The 27,718-nt window shown below is 53.0% G+C and overlaps 1 protein-coding gene across 6 annotated transcripts; it reads right to left on the bottom strand.

Moving 5' to 3' along the window:
- On the bottom strand, nucleotides 1-27,718 carry RBM10 (RNA binding motif protein 10). Of its 6 annotated transcripts, none has more exons than XM_062184287.1 (24): nucleotides 27,381-27,718; nucleotides 25,629-25,770; nucleotides 15,680-15,863; nucleotides 13,922-14,152; nucleotides 11,942-12,011; nucleotides 9,634-9,707; nucleotides 8,104-8,190; nucleotides 6,071-6,131; nucleotides 5,733-5,909; nucleotides 5,183-5,343; nucleotides 4,912-5,009; nucleotides 4,737-4,824; nucleotides 3,813-3,927; nucleotides 3,569-3,711; nucleotides 3,357-3,474; nucleotides 3,178-3,269; nucleotides 2,915-3,079; nucleotides 1,674-1,823; nucleotides 1,516-1,581; nucleotides 1,252-1,440; nucleotides 1,091-1,165; nucleotides 674-780; nucleotides 462-591; nucleotides 1-365 (listed from the first exon to the last, which is right to left on the bottom strand). In XM_062184287.1, exons 1-24 carry the CDS (start codon nucleotides 27,448-27,450, stop codon nucleotides 240-242), a joined length of 2,919 nt encoding a protein of 972 aa, XP_062040271.1. In that variant the 5' UTR covers nucleotides 27,451-27,718; the 3' UTR covers nucleotides 1-239. The 6 variants fall into 6 exon arrangements, with proteins under 6 accessions (XP_062040271.1, XP_062040270.1, XP_062040269.1 ...); XM_062184286.1 differs by having other exon boundaries at nucleotides 3,813-3,999; nucleotides 5,186-5,343; nucleotides 27,381-27,717; XM_062184285.1 differs by having other exon boundaries at nucleotides 3,813-3,999; nucleotides 27,381-27,716.

The raw sequence follows: 27,718 nt of genomic DNA on the forward strand, positions 1-27,718 counted from the left end.
ATGAGAAAGAAGAGCCGCAAGATGCAGACTTTTCAAGTTTTATTACAAAAAGAACATGACCCCAGCCCAATTTTCCAACAAAAGTCACCAACTCCAACTTTGATTTGGTCAGGGCTGCTCTGGTGGAGGAGCAGGCTGGTGGATGGGAGCAGGATCTCCCTCTAACCACCCACGCATCATCATCCCCTGCCCCAGGATGGAAACTCAATAATGTAAGAAGAAGATGTTCTTGCAGCTGCTCACTGGGCCTCGTTGAAGCGGGTCACCATTGTCTTGTGCAGTGTCTCCTTGTAGGACTCGGTGGAGGTGACCCCATAGGAGCTGCCCCGGGCACCCAGGCCGGAGCCCCGCACCCGTGTTTGGGCCTGTGTGAGGGAAGAAGGGAGGCAGGTTCTGTCAGGCTGGCTGAGGGATGCAGCGGGGGGTCCTGGGGGACAGGGCTGGGAGCACTGGAGACTCACCTCAATGGGTGTTACGATGCCCTGTTTCTTACGGCCCAGGCCGCTGCCCTCTTTCCAGCCCATGGCCTGGAGCATGCGACTGCCGATGTTGTCACTGCCCAGCCCATCCCGAGTGGGCTGCTCAAAGTCCCTGCAGGGGGCAGGGGACAGCGTGCAGTGTGAGCGGCTGGCCTGCAAGCCACGGGCCCCCTCGCCCAGCCCCGCGCACTCACACAGAGGCTGCCGCTATGCCGCCGTACTTCCTCCTCTTGGGCTCGGGAGGCTCGGGGATGCCATACTTCTCTCTGCGTTCAGCGGCACGGTCCCGGTACTTCATTTGCTGCAAGTGTGTGCGCGTTTGTGTGTTTGCATGCTGGGGAGCTGGCCACTGCTTTTGGGAGACCTGGGCAGGGGTTGCTGGGGTGGGGGGGCCTCACGGGGAGCTCCATCTGGCCCGCAGGTCATAAGGGTCAGGACAGCGTGGGTCCAAGTGGTGGGGGGGGGGGAGCTGGGCGGGAAAGGAGCCTTGCAGGGACAAGGGTGTGAGATGGCTGATGGCGCTCAAGGCATCACACCTGGCTAAAGAACTTGAGGGGATGGAGACTCGGAAGGATGGAGGAGACGGGGCCCAGGAGTGGGTCGCAACTCACCTCCATGTCGTTCTTCTCGAGCGCTTCCAGCTCGTTTTCCGACAAATGGGCTCGCCGATGAATCTCAAGGTTTTGCTGCAGAGGATGGGACATGGAGTGAGGCGGCTGGACTGCGCTGGGCACCGGGCGCCAGGTGTCCCACCAACCCTCCCCTCAGTCACCTTGTGGAGCCCCGAGAGCTGCTGGTGCCGGATGAGCGCCTCCTTGCTGGGGAACTGGCGCCGGCAGAGCAGACAGGCCAGCTTCTGCCAGTCTGTGAGTTTCTCCTCGCGCTCAGGGCCCCCGCGTTCCTGCTCCTCCTCACTGTCACTCTCCCCGCTGTAGGCTGCCACTAGCCCCCGCGGTGGGCTCTGCAGAGGGTGAGGGTGGGCGGTCAGGCCTGGCCAAAGAAAACTCCCTTGCCCCTCTGGGCCCAGGGCACTCACTGGGCGGTCGTCGCTGGCCAGTTTCGGGAGATCCATGCTTGTGTGCTGTCTCTCGGCCAGTGCTCCCTGAAGTGGAGGGAGAGATATCGAGGGACTCCACAGAGGCCCTGGAGGAAAGGCGGGATTGCAGGGTGGGGTGTGGGGAAGCCACAACACACCTTCTTCTCCAGGATGGCATAGCCAGCATCCGCGGTGGCTGACTCCCGCCTTTCGTCATCTCGCAGAGAGCTGATAGGCTGGAAGCTGTTTTTGAAGTTTTCTTTTTGTTTGTTGAGACTGCGGGCCCAGCGTTCCATATCCTTGGCAATCTGGGCATGAAAGTAGGGGTGAGGCTCCCAGGAGCCCTCAGGCTGCTGGGGCCACCGATGGCACCCACTGACCCACAAACCTTGCAGCAGCCTGGCTGCTTCCTACCCTGGGGCCCAGCTACCCAGCATGCCTCCCTGGTCTGAACCACTGCAACGGGCTGCCTGTGGCTCTGAGTTCCACACTTTCATCAACTACTTGCCCTCCCCCTAAAATAACTTCCTCTTAACCCTTCCTCGGTTCCCCCCTCACACCCAGAGCAACCTCAAAATTGTGACCAGGGCCAGAGAAGCACTTGGCTCCCTGGTCCCTACCAACTTCATCTCGGAATACCTCCACCCCACCCCGGTTTGCAATGGCAAGGGGATAGAAACAGTCTGGGTAGAGTGGCAGGCCCAGCACACAACGGGAGTCTGGTACAGAGTAAGCAACAGGTGGGAGACGCAGGGGGTGCTGAGTTCCCACTGCCCTGCCATCCGGCACCACTGCTCCGTCAAGCCCTTTTCTGTGTGCGCTCCTATGTCCCGACAGGTGCCCACACCGTCCCGTTTGCTGTCTCCACGTTAGCCTTCGGAAGTGCACAAGACTGTCCATTTACGCACGTGATGCAATGCTGTATTCCACGTTGCCCCCTGTGCTCACCGCCATGTTTAGAAGCCGCCAGGTCGGTAAGCCAGCACTTAGCATCTGCCCCTAAATGCTGCACCCCACTGTCAGACCATTTGCCCAGACAGACACAGAGCCTCCCTCCCGCTGCCCACTACGAAACACAGCAAGGCCTTTCTTCCAGGGCCTGTGGAAAGTCCTCGGCAGGACGCACTCCTATACACACACACACCCCCAACAGTGGTGCGAGGCTGCCCACAAGGGCAGAGGAAAGCTGCCAGGGCTCACTGAAATAGTGCGAGCCACCTCCCGGGGGTGGGCCGCCCTGCCACGCACTGAACAGGCCAAGAGCAGAGCTGGCCTAGTGACTGCTCCTGCCCAGCCACCAGCCCACCACCCTCTGTGACAGCAGGCCAGAGGTGAAAGAACATGGTCGTCAGAAGACACCTGCCAGCTAGCTGGTGCCTGCCAGTCGCCCGATGTTCACCTGCTGCGCTGTCTTGGTCTTGTGCTTCTCCTTCTTCTCTTTGCCTTCCTTTGAGGGAGCCCCTGTCTCCTTATGCCCGTCAGCCGACTGCTCCAGGGCAGGAACGTAGGTCCGCCTCTCCCCATCCCAGTACAGGTACTGCTGGCTCTGAGCATTGTAGTAATACTGTGGGGGGCAGAGGGGGCATGAGGGAAGGCCGACAAGGAGACCTGCAGGGAGAGCTGCCCAGTCTCACCCTAGCCCTCCCCAGTCTGCTCCATCACCTGGGAGTTGGGGTCATAGTACAGGCCCGTCTGAGGGTCATAGTAGTAGCCAGATGTCTCGTCATACTGGTAGGTGGAAACGTCAGGCACAGCTAGGGGGAGGGGAGAGGGGGGTCATCACGCTCTTCCCTGGTTTGTTGAGAACTCTCCATCCCTGCCCATAGGCTGTGGCTACTCACGGTACTGGCTGTAGGACTCCTGGGCAGTGGGGCTGGTGGCCGGCGGCAGGGCAGAGCTGGGATGGGTAGGGCTCTGGAGCTCAGATTTGAGCACAGCAGGTGACATGATGGTGTATGACTGGTCAGGGGGCCAGACAGGGGAACAGGGCTCAGGGTCTGCCAATGCCACCCTTGCCCAGTTGCCTCCCTGGGATCCCCTGGAGCCCACTTACCTGGCTGTTGGCAGCAGCACCCTGGCCACTGCTGGCATCGGCTGCTGCCTGTTGGTAGAGGCCAGGGGCCGCACCAGCCTGGGCACGGGAGAAAGCCTGCAGTGACATGGAGTCTGCTCCAGGTTCCAGGGATGCCTCAGGACCTGGAAATGCACAGGGAAGGAGGATGCCTGTGAATGGTGGGGCCCAGACCCCCTGCCTTCTGGCCCCCACCATGAGCTCAGGAAGAGATGCTGGGGCTTACCTGCTCCAGCTGGGTCCCCTTTGGTTCCAGTGATGCCAGGGCCCTTGGTGCCCTTGAGATAGCCATGGGCATAGAGGGAGGACTCTGTGCCCTGGCTGCTGCCATAGCCCTCATCCTGTTGGTAGTAGCTGTAGTCGACCGGTGGTTCCTCAGGGGTGGCCCAGGCACCCTCCCCACCCTGGGAGGCCTGAGGGGCAGGTGGGAGGGGCTCATTAGAACAAGAAGGGGCGCAGGAGGTGGGGGTGGGGAGCCTGCTAGAAGCCAGCTGTCCCATACATAGGGCTAGTGTTTCTACTTGACAGTAAAACATGTAGCCTTAAGATAACTGGCCACAAGAGAACAGAGCAGTACCAAAAACAAGACTGCAAAAAAAAAAAAAAATCCACGCACACCCAAGTGCTTCCAGTGCTGGTACTGGTATGTGCAGTACAAGTGTTGGGTGTTAGACTAAGGAAGCCACCATCCTCCTTTATTCTCCTTCTCCCAATTTTTCTCAATCACTTATAAATTCCTCTTTATTCAGCAACATTGATATATACATACATACATATATATATAACCTCAATATGGAGTATGCAATACATTGCATGAATCCAGAATAATATAAATGAATATATATACATACATACGTACATACATATAAACACATGAAAAGTCCCACCCAATAGAACACAGCAGCAGCCAGGGCCCTGCTTGAAGTGACAGCCCAGGAGGTGACTGGGAAGCAGCTGTGGTGAGGACAGGGGACATATGAGGGGCGGGGTCTAGAGAGCTGAGAACATGGTAGAGAGGGGCCCACACCAGCCAGTGTGAAAGCATTCTGCATCCATGGAAAGCAAGTCAGCCCTTCCGTTTGAACAGAGGGTACAGGAAAGTTGAGAAAGCCCAGGTGCCAGGATGCTGAGGGGTGAGGGGTCTGAGTACCTGTGAGATGGCCCACTGGGCCGCAGCAATGGCAGTGCTGGCCACAGAGGCAGCATTGATGCGACTGCCTTCGTTGGAGGCCATGTCCCTGGGAAGGACAGTGGAGACTGGGAGTAAGATGGGAGGCTCCACGCAAGTTGGGATAAGCTGGGCAGGACGTGGGTGGGGTCCTGACCTCTTAGAACCCTTGGCAAATTCAACATTGATGGTCTTGCCGTCGATGGTGAGAGGTGGGTGCAGGGCCTGCAGGATCTGCAGCAGCTGAGCAGCCTCCTGTGTGGGTGGAGGGGAGGCAGGGACAGAAGGGTCAGGCCCGGGGAGGCCCCCGGCTCCATTGCCCCATTTCCAGGCTTGGGACCGCGGTGGGAGGCAGGGGAAGGATCCCTCCTCCCCACCCCCGGGGGCCGGGACCCTGGCTGCCCGGCCCCCCCCTGTGCCGCCCTCACCACGATGGTGGAGAGCTGGATAAAGGCAAAGCCTCGGTTCAGTTGGGTTTGCTTGTCCTTGATGACGCGCACGTTGGAGGAAGACAGCACCGCGTAGGGTGCCAGGGCCCCCAGGATGGAGTCCATAGTGCTGTGTGGATTCAGGTTACGCAAAATGATGGCTGTGGGAAGGGGGTTCAGCATTAGAGGGCACCCCTGGCAGCCTGCTTCAGCCCCTCTTTGGTGGCTCCCCACTGTGCCTTGTTCCCTGGCCTCCAGGCCTGTGCACCTGCTGCTTCCCCTAGGGGACACACTGACTAGCAGTCCAGGTACCAGCTTGATCCAAGTTCATCTACCAAGAAATCTTCCCAACACTTCTGGCCACCATTCTGCCCCCCCCCACCTGCTACTGCTTTGCTCATCCAAATGTCACAGGCCTGTCACCCCACCAGGTGACAACCAGCGACTCTTGTGAGGATCACGTTCTGCTTACTACCATTTCTCTGGTCTTGATGGGTTCAGCCCAGAGACCCTGGGGCACAGAGAAAGAAGGGAAGAATAACTGACTCACTGTCATTGGCGTTCTCGGAGCTTGGCTCGGAGCCTTGGGACAGGGCTTGGGAGGCCAGCACTCCCTGGGCCTGGTAGGGCTGTGGCAGGGGGAGCAGGCCCTGGCTCAGCTCTCGTCCACCCAGGGGTAGCGTCTGCTGATCCAGCCTTGTGCCGAGGGGCAGCTTCTGCTCTGCCTCTGTCGAGGAATGGGGGGAGGTAGGACACAGGCTGGTGACAAACGGGAGGCTCCTTGGCTCCCCTTCCTCCCCAAACCAACCCTCGATCGATCCCTGGCCCCTTAGCCTCTACTCACCCCAAGTCCTGGGGGGTGGGGGGAGGTAGGTATGTGGGCCTCACCTGACTTGGGCACGCCACATTTGAAGCACTTCTCACGGCGTTTGAAGTTCTGGACACCACACTGTGAGGCACAGGCCAGGCCGTCAGAGGAGGCAGGGCTTTGCACTGCACCCTCCAAACTTGAATCCAGAGATTCCCCCAAGGAACCCAGCAACGTCCCAGGAAGGTCCTACAGTCAGGAGTGCCAGGAGCCTCCTGGCACATGCTCAGGCCTGGGAATCTCCCCTTTACACATCTCAAAGTTGTCCTCAGTGCAAGTCCCAGCTCAGGAATCACCAGCTCCCCGACTGGTTACAACGGCTGCCTCCTCAGGGCTACTGCTCAGTCCCTTCGGTAGGTCCCTGCTGCTGCACCATGCTTCCCTATTCAGAAACCTTCAACGTTGCACACCTCTTGTCAGACCCTAACTCCTCCTCCATCTCCAGGGCTGCACTGGCTCCTGCTACTGCTGAGAAACTTTCCTTGGCTATTTCGGCCTCCGGAGGCTCCCCGGCTTCCACCACGTTCTAAATCTGTTCCAGAGTCAGGTACTCAGCACTGCTTCTGTGCCAGGCCTTGCCCCACGTGGACAGGGTGGGGCCTCTCCCTCATGACCAAGGAGCACAGAGGGGCAGGTCAGTCATCACAGACTGCCACTCAGGGTGGGCTGGGGAGGTGCTCAGGAGGAGAATAAGCCAAGAAAGGGGTACAGGTTGCTCACCTGGGGACAGTCAGGAAGGGCTGCACAGAAGCAGGCATGTCTGATCTGGGGTGCCCATAAGTTTTAGTTTGGCTGGGAAGGGATTCCCAACAGAGGGAACCATGGATTTCCCATAGCTGATGTAGGAGGGGAAGGGAGAAGCAAAAGTCAAGGCTGGGGAGGGAAGACACGGCTAAGTCATGGAGGATCTTCAGCTTCAATTTGAAGTTGAGGGTTTTGAGCAAGAGAAGGAGTGGGGGGCTGGAGCTGGTTTCCAAGAGCGGGGCAGGAGAGTGGGTATGGCATGGGAGGAAAGGGGAAATTTCCATCACTTGATGCAATGGGCCCTGGTGCCCAACGGGATGGGAGGGATAAAGGAGAGGAAGGAGTCAAGGAGACCACTCTGGTTCAAGGAACATCTGGAAACACAGGAGGGATGGAGCTGAGGGCCTGCCCTCTGATAGGCCTTCAACAACAGCAGCAACAACAATAGATGCCACGCCCCCAACTAGGCACAGCACTTCTTGAGAAGAGGGCAGGAGTCGCAACAGCTCTCCATCTTCCTATTGGGTCTCAGACGGACAGATAGCTGTGGAATCCCAAAGCTGGCTCTAGGGCGGACCTGCCGCCACTGTGGCACCCAGGGGCCTTGGGATCAGGAGCAAGTCACAGCTAAAGGCTGACCCGGGTCCCACTTCGCTGAGCCCAGCTTCCTCTTAGGGGAGAGGGAAGTGACTACAAAACCTACACGTTCTACCCTCCAGTCTCAGATTTGATGGGGTGTTGTCATGGTGGCCTTCAAGCTCGAGTCACCAGGCAGGTGCTCTCAGAACACTCCGTGCTTTTCTTTCACGATAACAGTTAATGCTCAGCCTGTTCGCTCTGGGTCAGCTTGTGTTGTCCAACTGTTATCCTCTCACCAACATGGCCGAACCCTCCCAATAGCCTTTTGGGAGAGCTATCATCAGTATGTGCATGTTACACATGGGGAAAGTGAGGCACACAGTGGCTAAGCACTGTGACCAGAATCAAGGCGTAGCGGGGTTAGTTGAATTTCAGCCAGCTTTGACTCCAAAGCCAACATTCTACACCATGTCATGCCTATACTGTTGCTAATTTGTCACTTACGTAAATATGTCTTTCTAAAGCTACTGGGACCCCAGGCAGGGTTATGCATTTGGCAGGCAGAGCCTGGCACTGAGTATAGGCTCAGTCTGTAGGCTAGGAGCCGGGGCCAGGACCGGAGCACCTGCACTCCACACCCCCACCTCCTCATGGGCCCCAGACGATGGGTGCTGCTGCCTCTGTCGGAGCTGCGTCTAATCCTGGCCACGGCTGCCCGCCACCCCTGTACCTTATTACACAGCCAGTCCTCATTGATCTTGGGCTTGGGGTCACTGTAGTGCATGGACACCTTCTGGCCCAGGATGTTGAGGGAGTGCTGCGGGAAAAAGCAGAGCGCGGTGAGGCCCAGGCAGCAGTGCCCCACGCACCGTTTCAGCACAGGAGAAGAGAGTGAGCGAGCCCTTCAGCTGGATGGATGAGGGACAGGGAACGGAGGGAGGTCGGAGAACGGACGGAGGGAAGAAGGAAGGGAGGGAGGGAGGGAAGGAGGGAGGGAAGGCGCCACAGCTCTCGGGCGCAGCTGCTTGCTGCTCTTCCGGGCACACGCACGCACACACGTGAGCACACACCACCAGGCACACGGTGCTCGGCTGACCGACGCCTGCCGGACGGTGGGGAGAAACCCCCACTCGGCCCTGACATTGCCAGGCCACACCCAGGGCCAGCACTACACAGGCTACACTCGGGGATGAGGGCAGCTGGGGAGGGGAGGGAGTGGAGGGTGTAGGGGGAGAGAGAGAAAGAGAGAGAGAGAAAGAGAGCAAGCGCACGCGCGCGCTAGTGCTGGAGAAGGGGAGAAAGAAACAGCCATATTGAACAGACGGAGGTTCCCGCCATGAGGCCGCCTGCCCATGGATGGCTGGGTCCTGGGCCCATCGCACTAGCCTATCTGCTCCACAGAGCCGGCCCCAGGGTTGCCTCTGCCGGGAGCCCCCACCCCACACTTCACCACAGCTGGTCCTTCCTCCCCTGACGCTTTTCTTCCGTGCCCTACACCAGGGATCTGGGCTGGGGTGGGTGGCCAGGGCAGATCCTTGGGTCTCAGGAGGTCCCAAAGCTGCAGGGCCGGGATCCCGTGCCAGGCTGGGGGAGTGGGCTCCCTCCACAGTTGACTGCACATGGCTCTTCACGGAGAAGATGGAGCTGCCCGAGGTGGTGCCTCCTATGGATGGGGAGGTGCAGTGGGAAAGGTAGGGCCGAGCGAAGTGAGTCCAGGATGTCGACGGGAACTATATCACACTTGACTGGAACTTTAGATCAACAGAGCAGCGCTGCCCCCTTGCGTGGAAATCAAAGGGCCAAGTCCACATGCCAGGCAAGACTGACAAAACGGGTCTTGCTGGTTATGGTGCCAACAGCTAAGTTCCCCAGTGGCAGCGCTCTCAGTGGTCCTGAGAACGCAGTGAAATTCTGGCTTTGGCTAACCCGAGTGGAGCAGTCCCCCTGGGACGCACCCCACTCCCTGAGGAGTGGGAAGCTAAGGGAAGGCACCCCCCTCCCCCAGCAGCTCTTTCTCTGAAAGCTAGTGCCTGGTGGTAGGAAGGGGCCAGTGGTGAGTGGGCTCTGGATGGGAAGCCCAGTGGGTAGCGAGAGACGGGAAGAGGAGATAGTGAGGGTCAGGAAGGGGGAAAGAGAGGGTGGGGGGATGGGACACAGGGCCGGAGGGCAGGGAACTGTGTCCATAAGAATCAGGCGATGGGGAGCGCTCGATTACAAAGTAGTATTTGTTTGGGGGGGGGTTCAAGTGCGGCAAAGCAACCTGATTGGCTTCCATCCATCGTGTAGCGTCCTGCAAGTGACTAAACTCGACGAAGGCGAAGCCCCGGCTCTGACCTGGAGACAGCATTCAGATACAGACGCAGTGGGTTAGTCAACAGCTTTGGACACACGGCGTTCCCGGGGGTGGGACCCGAGGGGAGAGGACCAGGGGCAGAGAGGGAAGGGGGAAGAGGAGAAAAGAAGGAAGAGAAGGAAGCACTCAAGAGAAAAAGGCCAGGAGGCAAGGGAGGCAAAGCCGATGGACAGGAGGGGCAGGAAAGAGGGAAGTGAGGAGGGAGGAAATCAGAGTAGGAGAAGCTGGGATGGGGGAGAGACACAAACATCAACTAGGAAGAGAGACAGAGAGACTGGGCTTGGGCAGACCAGCCCACCCAGCCAGAGTGACAGAGGAGGGAGGCAGCTAGCTGGCAGGGAGCAGAGATCTATCTCCAGAAAAGGAAGGTGGGTGGGGCTGCTGGCTCCACAGGAGGTAGAGGAAAGAACTCACAAAGCCAGGGCAACTAGAAGGGGTTCTCGAACAGGTGGTTAATCAAAAGAGCAAAAGAGAAGCCCGGCCAGGCTGCTCTGGGAGGTTAGGAGGGGGAGATGAGTAGGAGGTTAGAGACAAACATCTCATCTCAGCCCCACCACTGTGCAGCGGAAGGAGGCCTTGCTATGGAGCCAGCTTAGGGCCATTTTGGGAAGACCACAGCCACAAACAGTCCAGGTCCTTCTAGATCAGGGCTGGGGAATCTCTGGTCCGTGGGCCACATAAATTCCATGGCATCATTTGGTCTGGCCCTGCCCAGGCAACCACTGAAGAGACTTGAAATCCAATATATCTATAGCAGGCTAATTTTTAAGTTGATAATTTTATAGGGCCCATGAATTATTTCATAATTATCCACATGGCCCTTGGCAGAAAACAGGTTCCCCACCCCTGTCCTAGACAGAGAACAGCAGTGGGATTGGCCAGTGGAACCTTAGAGACAAGAATTAGTAGAGCCATGGGAAAAGTGCTCAGGGCCATTGAAAGGGATGCACGCGGGATGCTTCCTTGGTGGGCTGAAACCCAGAATCTGTCAATGCGTGTGGTCTAGCTGGGGTGGCACAGCAAGACCTACTACATGCAGCCAACAGAGACGCCAAGCCTGGCCAGTGTTGGGGAGAGGATTCAGGCTTAAGGCCTTGGGAAAGCATCTCCTTTATATGCAGATACTCGGGCAGTGCTTGGGTGTGGCGGGGTTTTTGGTGGAGCATGCTTGATCTCAAGAATAAACATTAGGATGCACAGGACAATGCAATGGGATAGTGAGTGAGAGAGAGAGAGAGAGAGAGAGAGAGAGAGAGAGAGGAAGAAGAAGAAGGAGGAGGAGGAGGAGAGGAGAGGAGAAGAGAGAGGGAGAGAGAGGGAGGGAGGAGAGAGGGAGGGAGGAGAGGAGGGGAGGAAGGAGGGAAGAGGGAGGAGGGTGGGAGGGGTGTAGGGAGCAAGAGCAAGAGAGTGAGAGGAGAGAGAGAGGAGAGGAGAGAGAAAAGAGGGAGAAGGGAGGGGAGGGAGAGGGAGAGAGAGAGACTGACTGGAGAGACTCACTGACTATAGAGATTGGGGGAAGGAAGGGGGGAGGTATGGAAGTATGGGGAAGAAAGAGACTGAGAGATGGAAAAAAGAAGCCCAGGCAGAGTGAGGCCCCACTGTGCCTGCCTTGGGGAGCCTGGGCAGAGGTCCTGCAGAGACAACTCCCCCCCACCCCACTAATTTCAGGCCAGCTCCAAGCAGCCTGCAAGAGGGAGGGAGGGAACAGGAGGCCAGGAAGTCCTGGCTGTTCCTTGGGATGTGCCCTTAAGACAAGAGCCAGCCCCTGCCTCCCCTCTTGGGACACATAGGTGGGGCTGTGTCAGACCTACTTTCTGGTCAGAGGCGGTTATCAGAAAAACACTGGGGGAGAGCAAGGGCAGGGGTGGGGGCAAGGAAGGAGAGGGCAGGGAGTATATTGGGGAGGTTGACCATCTCAAGAGACTCAGAATCCCAAAGAGGAGGTTCCCCAGAGCCTGGCCCTGGCCCTGGCCCCGGGGAGCACTCAGCTCAGCTCCCAGCTGTGCTCCCTCCCCAACAGCCTCCCGCAGAGGCTGGAGCTGGGAGGAGAGCAGGGGGGTGGGGAAGAGAAGAAGAGAGGGCACCCCAAGCTGCCCATTCCCAGCTGTGGCAGAAAGGCAGGGTAGGGAAGGTGAGGGGAAAGGCAGAGGTGGAGGGAGACTCAGAGGCTCAGGCTGGCCAGTGGAAGGGGAAGGCACTGGGAACAAGAGCTCACCTGAGGATTTGTTCCGCATCAACCGGACCTCCCGTGCCTGGATGCCATGGGACTGCAGCTGGCCACGGATCTGTACGGGGAGATACAGAATGGGGTAGGCTCAGCACAAGGAGGCTGCTGGGGATGTGAGGCAGGCTGAGGCCTCTGGACCCTGAGGAGTCATCAGCAATGTGCACACACTGTCTCCTCATCTGCTTTTGGAACTAGTTCCAGAGTGACAGCCCCAGGCCCGCACCAGCACCCAGTCCTGGCTTTCAGCACCAGATCTGCAGAAAATGAGTCAAATGAAGCAAGGGGCCTTAGACAAGGTAAAGAATGGCAGCGAGATGAGCCCCAGGGGCACAGAGAGCAGGGACCGAGCGAGCAAGCCAAACTACTCAAGGATGGCGAGCAGGGTGATCTGACAGGCTCAGTGGCAGCCACAAAGCAAGGAAAAGTCAAAATGCAACTTGTGCCCTTTATAAGGGGATCAGCCCCCTCCCCCACCTCCACCCCCACCTCCCAGCTTGCATCAAGAAAGACCCGTGACACGAATGCCATACTGAGAACTGGAGGATGCAAATCCCAGCCAAGAACTCTGGACTGTGAGCTTAGCGGTAAGTTAGGGCGGAGACGGTGAAGCAGGGCCGTGGGGTTCCCAAAGCTTCCTGGATGAAGTAAGCCAGAGGGAGGCTGCAGAGGTGATTTAGGACTGGGTGAGGCATGGTCCCCAGGCCAGTGGAGCCTCTCGGAGAGGACGGGGCGCCTATGCTGGGCATTCTCAGGAAGGAGGCTGCATGCCCCTGGGCCTCAGTACCCTATCAGGTTGAACAACAGGCAGGAGGGTAGCACCCGGCACCCCCCTACACACATGAAAAGGAAAGACACAAAGAAGAGCTTAGCAGGACTCCAAACACTTTGAGGGCTCCGGAAGCAGCAAGAACAAGGCCCTGGGGCCCGGCTACCCAGACTCAGACCCCAACTCCTTTTGGCCACTCCTCTGGCTATGGGGACCTGGGGCAAGTCACCTCACTGCTTGGGCCTTGGTTTCCTCATTCATAAGATAGACTACAAAGAGCACCTGCCCTGCAGGGCTGCTATGCAGATTAAGTCAGACCTGGCATGTGGCCTGCTCTGCCACCAATCCTCAACAAACATCAGCAATCAGCCAGCATCTGACCCTAGCACAGCAGGTGGGCCAGACTTCAGAGGCCCTCACATACACAGCTGGGATTTTCTCCACTACAAAACAGGCAGCCAGCAGATTTCAGAGGAGAGCCGATGGGAGAATTCGTGGGAGGCTGGAATGGACTGTAAGGACGACCAGAGTTAAGGAGGCTGGTCAGCAGGTGAATCTAGTAGCCTTCTCAGGGTTTTAATGCAGCCCATTTTGAGAAGTTTGTAGGAGAAGGAAACAGGAGAAAAACGGAAGGGAGACAAGGCCACACAGGAAAGCAGATGTGGAGGCCTTGAGCAGCCGCCCAAGGCTCTGTGGCCAGGCCAGTGATGAGTGTTGATGCTGCTGACAAAAAGGGAGAGCAAGAGAAATGAAAATGAAATTTCAGGAAATCTCATGCCCCCTCACCACTCCCACGGTTGCAGGGCCCAGGCATCATCTCTGTACCCAGCGACACCCAGCACGGGACCTGGTAAGCACCTGGCCCTTGATCCACACATGCACAATGGATGGAAGTCAATGGAATGTGCAGGGACAATGCCCTTGTCCTCCCCACAGGCATCACCAACAGAATAACCCACGGCCGCTGCCCCTGGGCCAAGCCGGCCTAGCTGACACGACACTTGTTCCTTCAAGACAAGGAGCTGACGGGGCCTGCCCACGTGGGATGCATCAGTGCTGGGGCCAGGAGCCGGTGGGGGAGAAGGAATGAAAGGTGCTGAGGTTGGGGGTGAGGGAGGGGTGGGGAGAAATTAAGGGCCCTGGAGGAGACCCAGCATGGCCTCCTGCTTTGCCGCCTGCCCGGGGCCACGGGGGGCACGTACGTCATCCTCAGTGGCTGCCTGTGGCAGCATCCTCAGCATGACGATGTTACTGGCCTTCTCCTCCTCCTCCTCATCCTCCTCCTCCTCCTCCTCCTCCCCTTGCTCGGTCCGATAGTCCTGGTCCCGATAGTCGCCGTCTCGGGGGAAGCCTGGCGGGCCGGTGGGGCTGTGCCTGTGCCGCCGCCGCCGCCTACGCTGAGTCTCGGAGCCCGGGGAGGCCTCGTAGGAATCCTGGCCGACAGAATGAGACGAGAGACACCAGACGGGCAGTCAGTCTGGGCGGGCCTAGGGGCTGGCCACGGGCTCTCTGAGGCAGGCAGGCTCTGAAAGCCAGGGGTGCGCGGGCTCCGGCTAAAGGCGCAGGCAGGCAGAGTGGGAGGGCCCTGCCCTGCGATGCTTCTGGGGCTAGAAATTCTCCATGGGATACTTTGGGGGAGCTGCCTACAGGAATGATAGTATTGGCATGAGGGGAGGAACTCCCCAAGGAAGGTGCTGAGACACAACTTCAACCTCCTTCGGGTGGATCAGCTAGGGCTGGCAACCAGATGCTACCCCCTCCTCCCTCGCCAACTCAGCGGGTATGTGCACAATGCTTTCCTGTGCCACTGAAGGCCACATGTTTCCAAGGATTCCCGGCCTGGGCCCTGCAACCAAGCTGGGGGTGTAGGAACAGCTTCAGATCTGGGTTAGAGCCAGCCCGCAGGGGCTGGTGAAGGCATGAGGGTCATGGACACACTCCCTTGGCTCCTGCTCCTAACCCCTAGCCGGCCCTATCACCACCAGCCTCCTTCAGATCAGGGTGTGGTTACCAGGTTCCTAGCTATTGCCCAAAGCATCCATTCCAGGACTAAAGCAGGCCAGGCCAGGGGCTATCCCCCTCCTACCCACAAGTGGGCCAGAGCCAGATAACTGGGTGCTTTATTCCCACACTTGTCAAGAGGTCTGCCCAGGGACCACTCTGCCCCTGCAGGCATGCAGGCACAGCTCAATGGCCGCCACTGGGGAAGCCTGGCTGTGCTCTGCTTCTGGACCCCACCATGGGGGTCTTTACGCTGAACCCCTGCAAGGGCTCACACCCTGCCCCACCCCAACCCCCAGGGCTGGGCTTGCAAGCATATCCTTCCCACCCTGCTGGACAGGGAGATCTGCCAGCTTGCTTAGGCCACAACCCTGACCACTCCCCTAAAACGGGCTTCCCTAACACAAGGCCATTTCTTCACCCCTGGTTGGGTGCTCCCTGACAGTGAACCTCACGCCTCACCCGTCAGGCTAACAGCAACTATCCAATAGGGTACTAGCTCCCACAAGGGTCCTTTCTGTGTGGGCGTCCTGTCGACCCTGGGAGTGCCCACCACTGGCCTCCCAGAGCTACTCGGCTTCGTGACATCCCATCTCCAAGTTGTCCTCCCAACCCCACACACCGGGTCTCATCAAAGAAGCTCTTCAAGTATCCCCAACTGGCTGAGAGCAGGCAGTACCGGCCTTGCAATGAACCCTGGGCCCAAACTGAACAAGGAAGAAGGGAAAGAGGTAGTGGCCAGGGGCCCTCAGAAGTACAGAGCCAAGCATGTGGAAGCCAGGGAGACCCTACTCGGGAGAGGAGTCCTCAGAGGAGGGAGTGGGCAGAGACCCTGTGGGTGAGGCAAAGCCACTGAGCAGAGTCTGAAGGCACGGGAGCAGAGAGCTGCCCGCACAAAGTGCGGCAGCCAGATGCCAAGGCCCTGTGGCAGCCCTGCCCCAGGCCCGGCCGGCCCTCACCTCTGCACTCTGCTCCTCAGACGAGTCGTCGTAGTCATGCTTGCCCTCCTGGCCGCCGTACTCGCGAGGGTACGAGCGGTAGTCCATGTCCCGGTAGTCGTGGTCTCGGCTGCGGTTCTCCCCACCATCATCCTGTGAGCGGTCAGCGGCTCCATAGCGCCCAGTCCTGTCACCCCGACCACCTCTGGGGAGGGAGGACGGAGAGGCATTAGAGGGCCGCCTGTTCTGAAAGGCGCACAAGGCAGGTGCGACCCTCTCCTGGCAACTCACATCACTGGGGCCCTCAATCCCACCTCTGACAGTGCAAAAGCCCTCCCCTGGCTTCCTCACATCCACCCAGGCCACCCCTAGTTCAGGCTTTACATTCCAAATCCCCAAGTCCCTGTGTGTTCTCTAAGGCAAAGCCAATCAAACCCAATCACATTGCTCCCTTCAGGGGCTCCCTCTTAGCCTTCATAAAACACCCACATGCTCACCAAGGTCCTGCAAGGCTGACAGGGTTGGTCCCTGCCCACCTCTTTCCCTGCTCCTACAGTACGCTGTGCCATCCTGCTCCTTGGTTTCAGTCACCTAGTAGCATCAGCAGCACCTTTGTTAAATTCTCTCCTACTGCAATTGTAAAATAATTACCTCCTAGTTGGTGCAGGGGGCTGGTATTGTGGCACACTGGGTTAAGCTACTGCTTGCAACAACGGCACCCCGTATCAGAGTGTTGAATCCAGCTCCCAGATAATGCACTGGGAGAGCGGTGGAGGATGACCTTGGGCCCCAGCCACCCACGTGGGAGACCCGGATAGTTTCAGGTTCCTGGCTTCAGCCTGGTTCAGAACTGGTTGTTGAAAGCATTTTGGGCGTGAACCAGTACATGTAAGATCTCTCTCTGCCTTTCAAACGAATAGATCTTTTTCTTTTTTTAAAAAATAAGTGGGTTTACAGCCAAGGCTGGACCAGGCCAAAGCCAGGAGCATTTCTTTGATGAGACCAAAAGTTTCTAGCCTGTGAGTTCCAGGAAATGAGGGGACCACATCTGCCTGGCTTACCACCATATTCCCCAAACTGAACTTGGAACCCCCATGCAGGATGTGGGTGTCTTAACTGCAACACCAAATGTCTGCTTTTTCCCCTCTAATGCCTATAGCAGGTATTTTGTAGAATGCCCCTCAAATGGGTTTTGTCTAATGTGTTCGTATGATTGGACTCTGGATTATGGGCTTTTGTTTGGAGAAGCACACAAGAGCAGTGTGATACCCTTCTGACTGTGTCCTAGCAGGGAATACATCGTATCAACATGACTTATTACTGGTGAGGTTCACTTTGATCCGGTTTTGTAGTTGTTTGCTGGGTTTCTCTCCCATAAAATCTCTCTACTTCTTGGGTGGGGGAGTATCTGCATGTATCATCTGGAATTCTTCATTTGTGTTACAGCATTTTTAACCCAAGAGATTTGCAAAGTCCAAATGTTTGACAACAAACTCCACTGGCAAGGTGGTATGAGAAATACGCATATTTGTACTGCTGTAGAATTTGGCAATGGCCGGCAAAATTAAATCTATACACTGATTCACAATCCTAGTTCTGGGAATCTGATGCACAGATATACTTGTATGTTTGCTGACATCATTCACTAAAATATTTACTACCTGGTCCTTTACAGGAAAAAATGTGTTGACTCCCAAGAAAATAAAGTTGTTTATCTTACTTCTTTCACTCAGTAAATTTCAGAAGGGTAAAAAAAAATTAATTCCCCCACAGAAATCATAAAAATATTAGAAAACCTAGGAACAAAATCTATCACCGTAAGAATGGGTAAGGCCTTCCTCAGTGAGACAAAACCCAGAAGTCATAAAGGGGAAGAAGCGGGTACATCTGCCTTAGTAAATTTTTAAAATATCTACAGTATCAAAAAAAAAATACTATAAACAGTGGCCAGTGATGTGGCACAGCAGGTTAAGATGCTGCTTGTTGGCACTGCATATCAGAGTGCCAGTTCGAGTCCCAGCTGTTCTACTTCTGATCCAGATCTCTGCTAATGCACCTTGGAAGGCAGAAGATGGTGGCCAAGTATTTGGGCCCCTGCCACCCACTTGGGAGACCTGGATGGAGTTCTAGGCTCCTGGCTTTGGCCTGGTCCAGCCTTGGCTGTTGTGGCCATTTGGGGAGTAAACCAGAGAACAGAGGGTCTCTCTCTGTGTCTCCTCCCCTTCTCTGTCACTCTTTTAAATAAATGAATAAATCTTCAGAAAAAAAGGACTATAAACAGAAATAAACATGTGATAAAGCAAGTATGGTAAAATGTTAATGGGAGAATCTAGTGGATAGGTAGACAGACATTCACTCTAATTCTCTCAACTTTACTGTATGTTTGAAATTTCATACTAAAGTATTGAGAAAACACCACGAAGTCAAAAGATAAGTAACAAATGAGGAACATATCTTCTTTCAAAAAATCTGTTTATTATTTGAGAGGCAGAGAGAGAGACAGAGAACAAACACGCAAGAGGACTCCATGTCGGTACATTCCCCAAATGCCCACAGAGGCTAGTCAAAGCCAGGAACTCAGGGATCCCATCATTTGAGCCACCACTGCTGCCTCCCAGGGTCTGCATTAGCGGGAAGCTGGAGTCAGGAACCAGAGGCCAGTACTTGAACCCAGGTACTCTGATGTGGGACACCACGCAACTGAATTGGCTTCTTAATAGCCAGGCTAAAGGCCTGCTCTGGGAAGTATCTTTTAAAATGTCCCAGACACTTTTTGCTGGTTTCCATTGTCTAAAAATTGTCTTCTCATTCATTTATTCATGCAACATAACATTTCCTATGCATTAGGCACTGTTTTGGGCACAGGGGATGCTGCTATGAACAAAATTAAGTCCTTGGCCTCATGAGCTTGCCTTGGAACCCAAATATTGTTTCTATATGAGAATACCTAGACAAGAAGTCACCATCAGCAGCATGAGTAACTTTAAGGTTTCTGATACTCAGGATTTTTTTATGTATGTTTACTATAGGTATCCCTTGTCACTTGAACTCCAGTCATCAGAATTCAAGAACTGAACAGACATTAATTGCAGATGAAATCCTGAACTCGCTGACATCTAGGATCTGAACCAAATGAATTTTATTTACTGAATTCTTGCTACCTGAGACTCAGGAAGAGAACACACTTAGGTAGTGAGAGATACTTTTAATTGGCCACAAGGCACTATGAATATTCAAATACCTTCCAAAGGGAGACTCCTTTTATAACACATTTTTAGGAAGTTTGACTGAATCACAACATGAGTACATGGAGACCCTCATAAAATGAGTATATTTAAGAAAAACATAAACTACCAAAATTGGCAGAAGAGACGAAATGGCAATAAAAAACCCCAGCTCTGGGTTCTATTAAGGGTGAGTTCCACCAAAGTTTTCAATGTACATATATATTTTTTAAAGAAAATTTTATTATTTATTTTCATCTATCTGAAAGGTAGAGACTGACAGAGAGACAGAGACAGAAACAGAGATGGATTAATTTTCCATCTACCAGTTGATTCCCCAAATGCACCCAACAGCCAGTGCTGGGCCAGGCAGAAGCCAGGAGCCAGAAACTCCAGCCGGGTCTCCCATCCTGCTGTCTCCTTGCAACAGGAACGCAATTACTGGGCCATCATCCACTGCCTCTCAGGATGCACTAGCAGGAAACTGGATCAGAAGTGGAGTGGCTGGGCCTCCAATAGGTGGTCCAATATTGAGATGCAGGCATCCTAAGTGGCAGCTTATCTCACTGAGCCACAATACCTGCCTCAAGGTACAGATAATTCTTATCCAATTTTCTCCAATAAAGAAATAAATAACAAAGGCTGCTCAATTCATGTCATAAGGCCACCTTGATTCCAATGTCAGATAAAAGCAGAAAAGAAAATTAGAGGACCACTTCACTGATAAAACACAGACACAAATATTTTAGATAATATAACAGCTAATCAAATCTAACAGTTTTAAAAATTCACACAAATCATTTAAATAACCTTTCTGTCAAAAATTCCTGAGTAAGCATTATAAAACCCAAACTGAGAAACATTCAACAAAACAACATATCTTAAAACAGGTTAAAGTCATAAAAGACAAAGACTGAATAACTGCTTAAGATTAAAACAGGCCAAAAATACAAAGTAGCTCAATGCAATGTGTGATGGTGAACTGAATCCTGGATTGAGGAAAACCAGCCATAAAGGACATTACTGAGACAACTGAGGACATCTGAATGTGGGCTTTGTACATTTCAAGTGTCAGGGTGGGAGTTGGAGGCAATGATTAAGTTGCTGCTTGGGTTGCCTGCATCCCATATTGGTGTGCTTGGTTTGAGTTCCAGTTACTCGCTTCTCATCCAATTTCCTGATAATGTGCACCCTGGGAGGCAGCAGATGATGGCTTGAGTACTTACATCCCTGCCACTCATGTGAGGAGGCCTGGATGGAGTTCCAGGTTCCTGGCCTCAGCCTGGCCCAGCCCTTCCTATTGTAGCCATTTGGTGAATGAAACAACAGATGGAAGATATCTGTCTGCCTGATTTTCAAATTAAAAGTAAATTTAAAAATATAATTAAGAAAGTATAAAAGTATCATATCAGGGCCAGCATTGTGGCTCAGGTTAAGCCACTGCCTGCAACGCCAGCATCCTCTTTAAAAAAAAAAAAAAGATTTATTTTATTTATTTGAAAGACAGAGTTAGAGAGAGAGGTCTTCCATCCGTTGGTTCACTCCCCAATTGGTCGCAATGGCCGGAGCTGCGCTGATCTGAAGCCAGGAGCCAGGAGTTTCTCCAGGGTCTCCCACATGGGTGCAGGAGCCAAAGGACATGGACCATCTTCTACTGCTTTCCCAGGCCATCAGCAGAGTGCTGGATCGGAAGAGGAGCAGCCGGGACTAAAACCAGCACCCATATGGCCAGGGCTTTAACCCGCTGTGCCACAGCACCAGCCCCGAGCACCCCTTTTGAGCAGCAAGTTGAGTCCCACTGCTCCACTTCTGATTCAGCTTCATGCTAATGTGCCTGGGAAAGCAGCGGAAGATGGTGCACGCAAATCCTCGGGTCCCTGCAACCCACATGGAAGACCTAGATGAAGCTCCTGGTTCCTGCCTTTAACCTTGGGCCTGGGCCTGGGCCAGCACCAGCAGTTGGGTTCTTCAGTGAGTGAACCAGCAGTTGGAAGACCTGTCTCTCCCTCACTCTCTGTAACTGCCTTTCAAATACATAAATGAATCAACTTTAAAAAAAAAAATCATCGTTACATTTCCTGATACTGGTAAGTATAATGTTACTATAAAAGAAAAAGACTCTGTTCTCAGGACATTCCTGAGGGTATTTAACATTTTCATAGAGAAACAGAATTAAAAGATCAGTTGAAGTGGGACTTTGGCCTAGCAGTTTTGACACCCATGTCCCACATCAGAGTGCCTAGATTCAATTCCCGGCTCTGGCTTCTGACCCTAGCTTCTTGATACTGCAGACTCTGGGAGGAAGTAGTGATGGCTCAAGTAATCCTGTCATCCTGGATTGATTCCCTGGCTCTTGGTTTCTGGCTCCCAGCCTGGCTCAGCCCCAGCCATCGCGAGGAGTGAACAAGTGGACTGAAGTTCTGTCTTTCTCTCCCTGTGCCTCAAATACATAAAAATTCAAGAGAGTAACTTTATTTTGAAAAGATTTTCAAATATATATGCATGGTTTTTTCATAGTATCGTTTTTTATGAATTTTGAAGATCCTTTGTAGATGCTGTCATATTTAAAGGGTTATACTAACTCAAATGATTCCAAAAAAAAGCCACATATATGTGAGTATATGTGTATAGAAGAGTGATAAACACATGTGGCAAAATATTTACAATTAGTGACTCGGTAGAGAATATATGAGAGCTCATTATACTTTTTCTTTGGTCTGACCTAGCCCTGGCTGTTGTGGTCATTTGGGGATCAAATCAACAGAAGGAAGATCAATTTCTCTCTCTCTCTGTAATTCTGCCTTTCAAATAAATAAATCAATCTTTAAATAAACAAGTTATACACGCACACAGAGACACACACACACAATCAAGAACAGTTCAATGCCAAGGATGTAATTTAATGCAATTTATGTAATTAACAGACAAAAGGAGAAAAAGTATGCGATTATGAAGTTCAATATTCACATATGATCAATATTATTAGCAAGCTAAAATTAGAGAATTTTCTTGGTTTATTAATGGCTACATTAAAAAACTTACTGTACTATTCACACTTAATGGAGAAAATTTAGACTCATTCTGTTTATGATCAGGGACAAAATAAAGATACCTATAGTATCTGACCTTGGACATTCTTTTTGAAATTTTTATTTATTTGTTTTATTTGGGAGACACAGACAGACAGATATACAGATAGGGCTCCCATCTGCTGGTTCATTTCCCAAATGCCTGGGGAGCTGGGAACTCAATCCAGATCTCTCACATGGGTGTCAGGGACTCAACTACTTTGAGCTATATCATGCTGCCTCCCAGGCTGTACATTAGCAAGAAACTGGTATCGGAAGTAGAGCTGGGACCTGACCCTAGGTACTCCAATATGAGAGGTGGGCATCCCAAGGGGCATCTTAACCACTGCACCAAAAGCTTGCCCTTGGCCCTGGATGTGCTTCACCACGGAATTCCCAGTGGGTAGCTGGACATGTGGCTACCCAGAATAAAAATCATGTGGCTGAATTCTGGGGAGTGGGAAGTAAATAGAAATATTACATAAAACTCCCAAGAAGTGTTCTTCGAATAAGGCGGCACAGCTTTCATTCCCCTTCCTTTTTCCTGTTGCCTCAAGTACTTGGTGCTGAGGGTGGCTGTGCAGAAAGGCCTACCTATCAGCCTTGGACTGACCGCCTATCTGCAGATTGCCTTTATGGGAAAAAAAAGGCAGACATTTTGTTCAAGCCACTGTTCTTCAGCTCCTCTGTCACAACCAGCTGAAGTGAATCAATGTGTTCACCCAGTAACACTGACACTATTTACCATGGCGCTAAAGTCTTGAATGAAGTAAGTAAAAGAAATACTGACAGGATGGATTTGCACATGTGACCAACTATTTAGAAACACCATGGGCACCAATAATGAACTGCTAGAAATAACAAGAGTGAGACAGGTGTTTGGTCTCGAAGTTAATGTGCCAGGTAAAGATCTCCATGTCCCACATCAGAGTGCCGGTGTTAAGATACTTGCCTCCAGCTAATGGGTACCCTGGAGGCAGCAGTTGTGGCTCAACTACTTGGATTCCTGCCACCCACACGGGAGACCTAGACTGAATTCCCAGCTCCTGCCATTGGCCTTGGTCCAGTGCTGGCCAGCAATTATAGGTATCTGGGGAGTGAACCAGAAGACGGGGGCACTCTGTGTCTCAAATAAATAAATAAATAAATAAATATAAATAACAAAGGAGCACAGCACATTTTTTTTTGTGTGTGTCCCAGCAAATAGTTCCAGGGAAAATAATTTTAAATAGAGACGTCAATGAAAACTACTACAGTACCTAGGGATTACTTTGACAAAGAATACACAAGACCTGTACTTCGATTTATTCAGATTTTTATGCACTCTAAACAAATTTTAAAATATTCTCCATACGGGTCTTGGATGAGATGACCACTTACAAGGTTGACCATTTTCTCCAAATTAATATAGAACCCCAGTGCAATCATGTTCAAAATTCTTGTTGAGTGTTTCCATACACTTTATGTAGAATAAAGCTCCACAAGGGGCTAAATCATCTTTGAAAAATAAGAGCAAAAAGGGAGTCATTAACACAAAATATATAAAGCCATCATAATGAAAACAGTAAGGTTCTGATACAAGGATAAGCAAACAGAGCAATGGAACAAATCAGATCACTCAAGACAGACCTGAAATCCAGTGAGGTACTATAAATCAGTAGAGAAGAATGGACTATTGAGGGGTGGTACCAGGAAAACTGTCCACCACAAGGAGGAAAACAAAACCAGGACCTACCTTATGCCACATTCAAAAGTGGACTCTAGCTGGATTATAGACCTGAATGCAAAAGGTAAAACTAAAAGTGAAAGAATCATAGTGATTTGAGGCAGCAAAGACTGTGAAAGTATACATCATAAGGCAAAAAAGGGATGATCTCAATACATCAAAATTAAGAACAGGTGGAATGTGCCACCAGCAAACACATCATTTGTGCCAAGGACCATGCGTCCATCCAGATGAACGCAGTAGAGGTTGACAAGGCCACAGGCGGGCTTAATGGCCAGTTTAAAACATTCCTGATCTGTAGAGGCCATTCGCAGGGTGGGTGAGTCAGATGACTACATTCTCCCATTGATCAAGGCGAACTTCTGATTGGAGAGAATCAGGATGTGGAATATCTGTCATAAATAAATGGCAAGCCCCCCTGCTCCAAAAAATTAAGGACAGGTGCTCTTCTTGGGGAGACTGCTAAGTGAAATGCAGTAGGCACACCCCATGGTGCCCTTGGCAGCAACTAGAAGCAGAGCACTAACATCCCCACATTGCCATATAGATAAATCTTAAACAGTGCTGAGGAATACAAAGTTCAGCAAATAGACCGAAGGCTGTAGCACTATGCCGTCTGCGTAAATTGAAAACAGACACTCAAAACAACACTACCTATTTTAGAAGGATACCTATCCAACACAACAGAGCAGCTGCCCACAGAGGTGGGAATTGGAAATAAAAATGAAAACATAAACATAGCAAGAGGAGGTCTTGTGCTGATCTATAATAGGAACCTACCTTGAACTGGAAAGTGTGATTAACTCAAACCTCTGCACTGGAGGCGCTTTAAAAGCCGAGGGAAGGCAGCACTTTACTTGGTGATAAAGTCTGAAGAAGCATGTCGCTTACTCAAACTAAGAAATGACCACACATCACTTCTAAATGAACACTGTCCGAAATCAAAGGCCTTTCAAAGCCATTTTAAAAGCTGGTCAAGACTGAATGATACTAGATGAAGATCATATCTCAAATATGGGCTTCTTTTTTAGAGAGCAAAATACTGTTTTCCATTTTTAAGAGGGCTAATGGTAGAAGAAACCCTTTGAAAAGATTTTAAGCTGTATCTTCCGATTCTCCTCACCCCTTTTATAAATCCGTTGATTCTTAATAGACGCTTTCTGAGAGAGAGAGGTCAGATTTCTCAGGCAATCTTAAAATATCATGGGTGTATCACCTGCCTCACAATTACCTGGGGTGACCCATCAGGATAGCAAAAGACTACGGAATTTTACCCAGGATTTCTGCATTTTACCCAGCATTCCAACTGTTTCTTGTACATACCACAGCTGACAAAAATAACCATGTGAATGTATCCATTTCAAGAAAAATATCATGCCCAGTGCAGCCCTCTCTGTCCCTGGAGGCTCCCATTATCTGACCTGGCTTGCCTGACCAAATTCCTAACTCAAGGCAGCATTCCCATCCATTCCTCAAACCCAAGTCTACAGACCTGATCTCCTGCCTCTTCTCCTCCCCCTCCCCCACCCCCTGCAGAGTCTGCCTTCACCTTGGTGAATGGTGCCACATACCTATACGGGTCACGCAAGCTGCAAACCTGGCATCAACCTCGATTCCCCCCTTTCTTTTGATCCCTTCCTGCCCTTACCTCCAACTACTACACTACCGATCAAGTTGTTTTGTAACCACTTATGAACTGTGTGGCACCCCTTGTGACATCCTGAGCACAGGGGATGCCATTCTTATTTGTCTCATTCATCAGTGCACTCTCACAGCCTAGCACAGAGCCTGTCTCACAACAGGTGCCAAACACATGTCGGCTGAAAAGAAACCAATCACCTGTTGTACTGTTTCCTCCGCCTGGAAGGCCCCTACTGACACACCTTCCTGCATGGATTCTCACATGGGGACAAGCCGAGGCTCCTTAGAAGGGGTGGGAGCAGAAAACTCACCGTCTTTCATACTCCATGTCCTGATAGGACCTGCGGGGGCTGCTGGGGCCCCTCCTCTGCCGCTGGCTCCGTTTCACTTCCCAGCCACCCCCGCTGCTGCCACCATGATCTGCCAGCCTGGGTGATGCCTCCTGCAGGGATTCTGGGGAGAGTAGAGGGAAGAAAGGGGTCAAGGCAGTGAGAAACCCTCATTATCAAGGCTCTCTACTGTCCCTTAGCCCACGGATATTGTTTTTCAACGCCCAGTGCTTGTGTGGATCAGGCTACAAGAAGGCAGCCCCAACTTGGGCTGCTCCTTCCTTAACCCACAAACACAAAACTAGAGCCCACAGCCCTGGAAGACAAGGCCTTCATCAGACAGGGGACATCTTGCAGAGAGACCTGGTGGGGCCAGTCATTGTGTGGCCAGGGTTTTGCCATCTGAGCCTGGTAGACATGTTCAAGTCTAGGCACAGAGGCAAAACTTTACAATAGTGGGCAGGCACTGGGCTCTTTCCATGAGCCCCAAGGTACCATTTCATTATCCCAACAAGATGTTGGCTGCCGCCTGCGAGGCAGCAAGATACCCTGAAAGGCTACGGGGGTGTGTGTGAAGGGGACTACCTCGGCAACAAGACAACTGCTACCTCCCTGGGCTCCCAGCTCTTGCACGGTGACTGGCTCAGCCCCCAGCTCTGTCTCTGATGTGCAGCCGGGTCCCAAGGTGGCTGGCTCCCTAGGGCTCTGAGCCCAAGTGTTCCAGAGGCAAAAGGAGGCCCTTCCTACTGGGCTGGAGCAGTCACTTCATACAACCCTTGGGGCTGTGCAAGGTCTAAGACTCCTGATAACTATGTGACAACACAGGCAGGGGTCGGAATGTATCCCACAATCTCCAGGCTCCTCCCTCTCAACAGGAATTGGGTAAAGCCAGGCGGTCACAGCACCTGTTCAACACTAGGTCGTCGCCACCACACCTTTCCTCCATGCACACACACCAATCTTCTCTTCCTCCCCAAACCACAGGGAACCAGAGTTACCTGCTCCCAGATGGGTAAAGTCAGAATCACAACCAGGGGCCCCGGCGATTGCAAGGCAGATGGGAAATCCTTAACAGACTGGCATTCACAACAGATACTGGCCCAAATCACAGCCAGACCCCACTGCGTGGGCCATAATCACACACGGAGCCCCGTTTCAATGGTATGAACTCCTCAAAAGAACGGGAGGTAAGTCTCTCTCTCTCTCCCACCACCCCACACACATGCTCCCTGCACCACTCTCCCATCCAATGAGTAAGGGCCCGTCACAGGGTAGCCCCCCTCCGCCCCCACGGATAAGGACCAGAGTCGCCCCTCTCCCCGCCAAGGATTAAAGGCCAGAGTTGCACATTTTCCCCTCAGTGCCCGCCCCATGAATAAGGACCAGAGCCGCCGAGCACTTCCCCATGGATCAGTAAGTGCCAAAGTATCATAGAGAGCAGCCAGCACACCCCTTCCCCTATGGATAAACACTCAAGTCGCAGACACCTGCATAAAGTTCTGTAAGCAAACACAGCTACAGTAACCCATTCCCATCCGTCCCTCCCTTCCCCCAGCCCGCGTGCACCCATCCCGTGTCCCAATCGCGCACGCGCCCTAGATTTCACAAGGGGGGGGAAAGACACCCCCTCCCGGGTTCTGACCATGCACGCATCCCTGCGATCCACGCGTGCCCCGAACCCGTAGTCCGCCCTCAACGCTTCATCTGTGCAACCCCCCGCCCGGGACCCCTTACCTCCGCCCCCACGACCAGCGTCGACGCTCACCTTCTCGGCTCGGGCTGTCAAGGGAGGGCTCCGAGGCATCACCTCGGCCCGCCGCCACCTCCTCCAAGTCTCCCAGCTCAGTCGGAGCCGGAGCGCGCAACAATCAAGTCCAAAGCTGGAGGCAGAAAGGAGGGGCAGGAGAAGGGAGAAGCGCCAAGTGCGCTGCCCTCCCAGGGAAACTCACGGCCGCCTACTCCCAGCCGGCCGCAATCAGCAGCACAAAATGGCGACGACAAGAAGGCAGCCGGCGCTCCGACCACCATCCACCTACTAAGGGAGCGCGCTCTGGCCGGCCTCTTCTATTGGT

The sequence above is a fragment of the Lepus europaeus genome, chromosome X, assembly GCF_033115175.1.
Source record: "Lepus europaeus isolate LE1 chromosome X, mLepTim1.pri, whole genome shotgun sequence".
Lineage (NCBI taxonomy): Eukaryota > Metazoa > Chordata > Mammalia > Lagomorpha > Leporidae > Lepus > Lepus europaeus.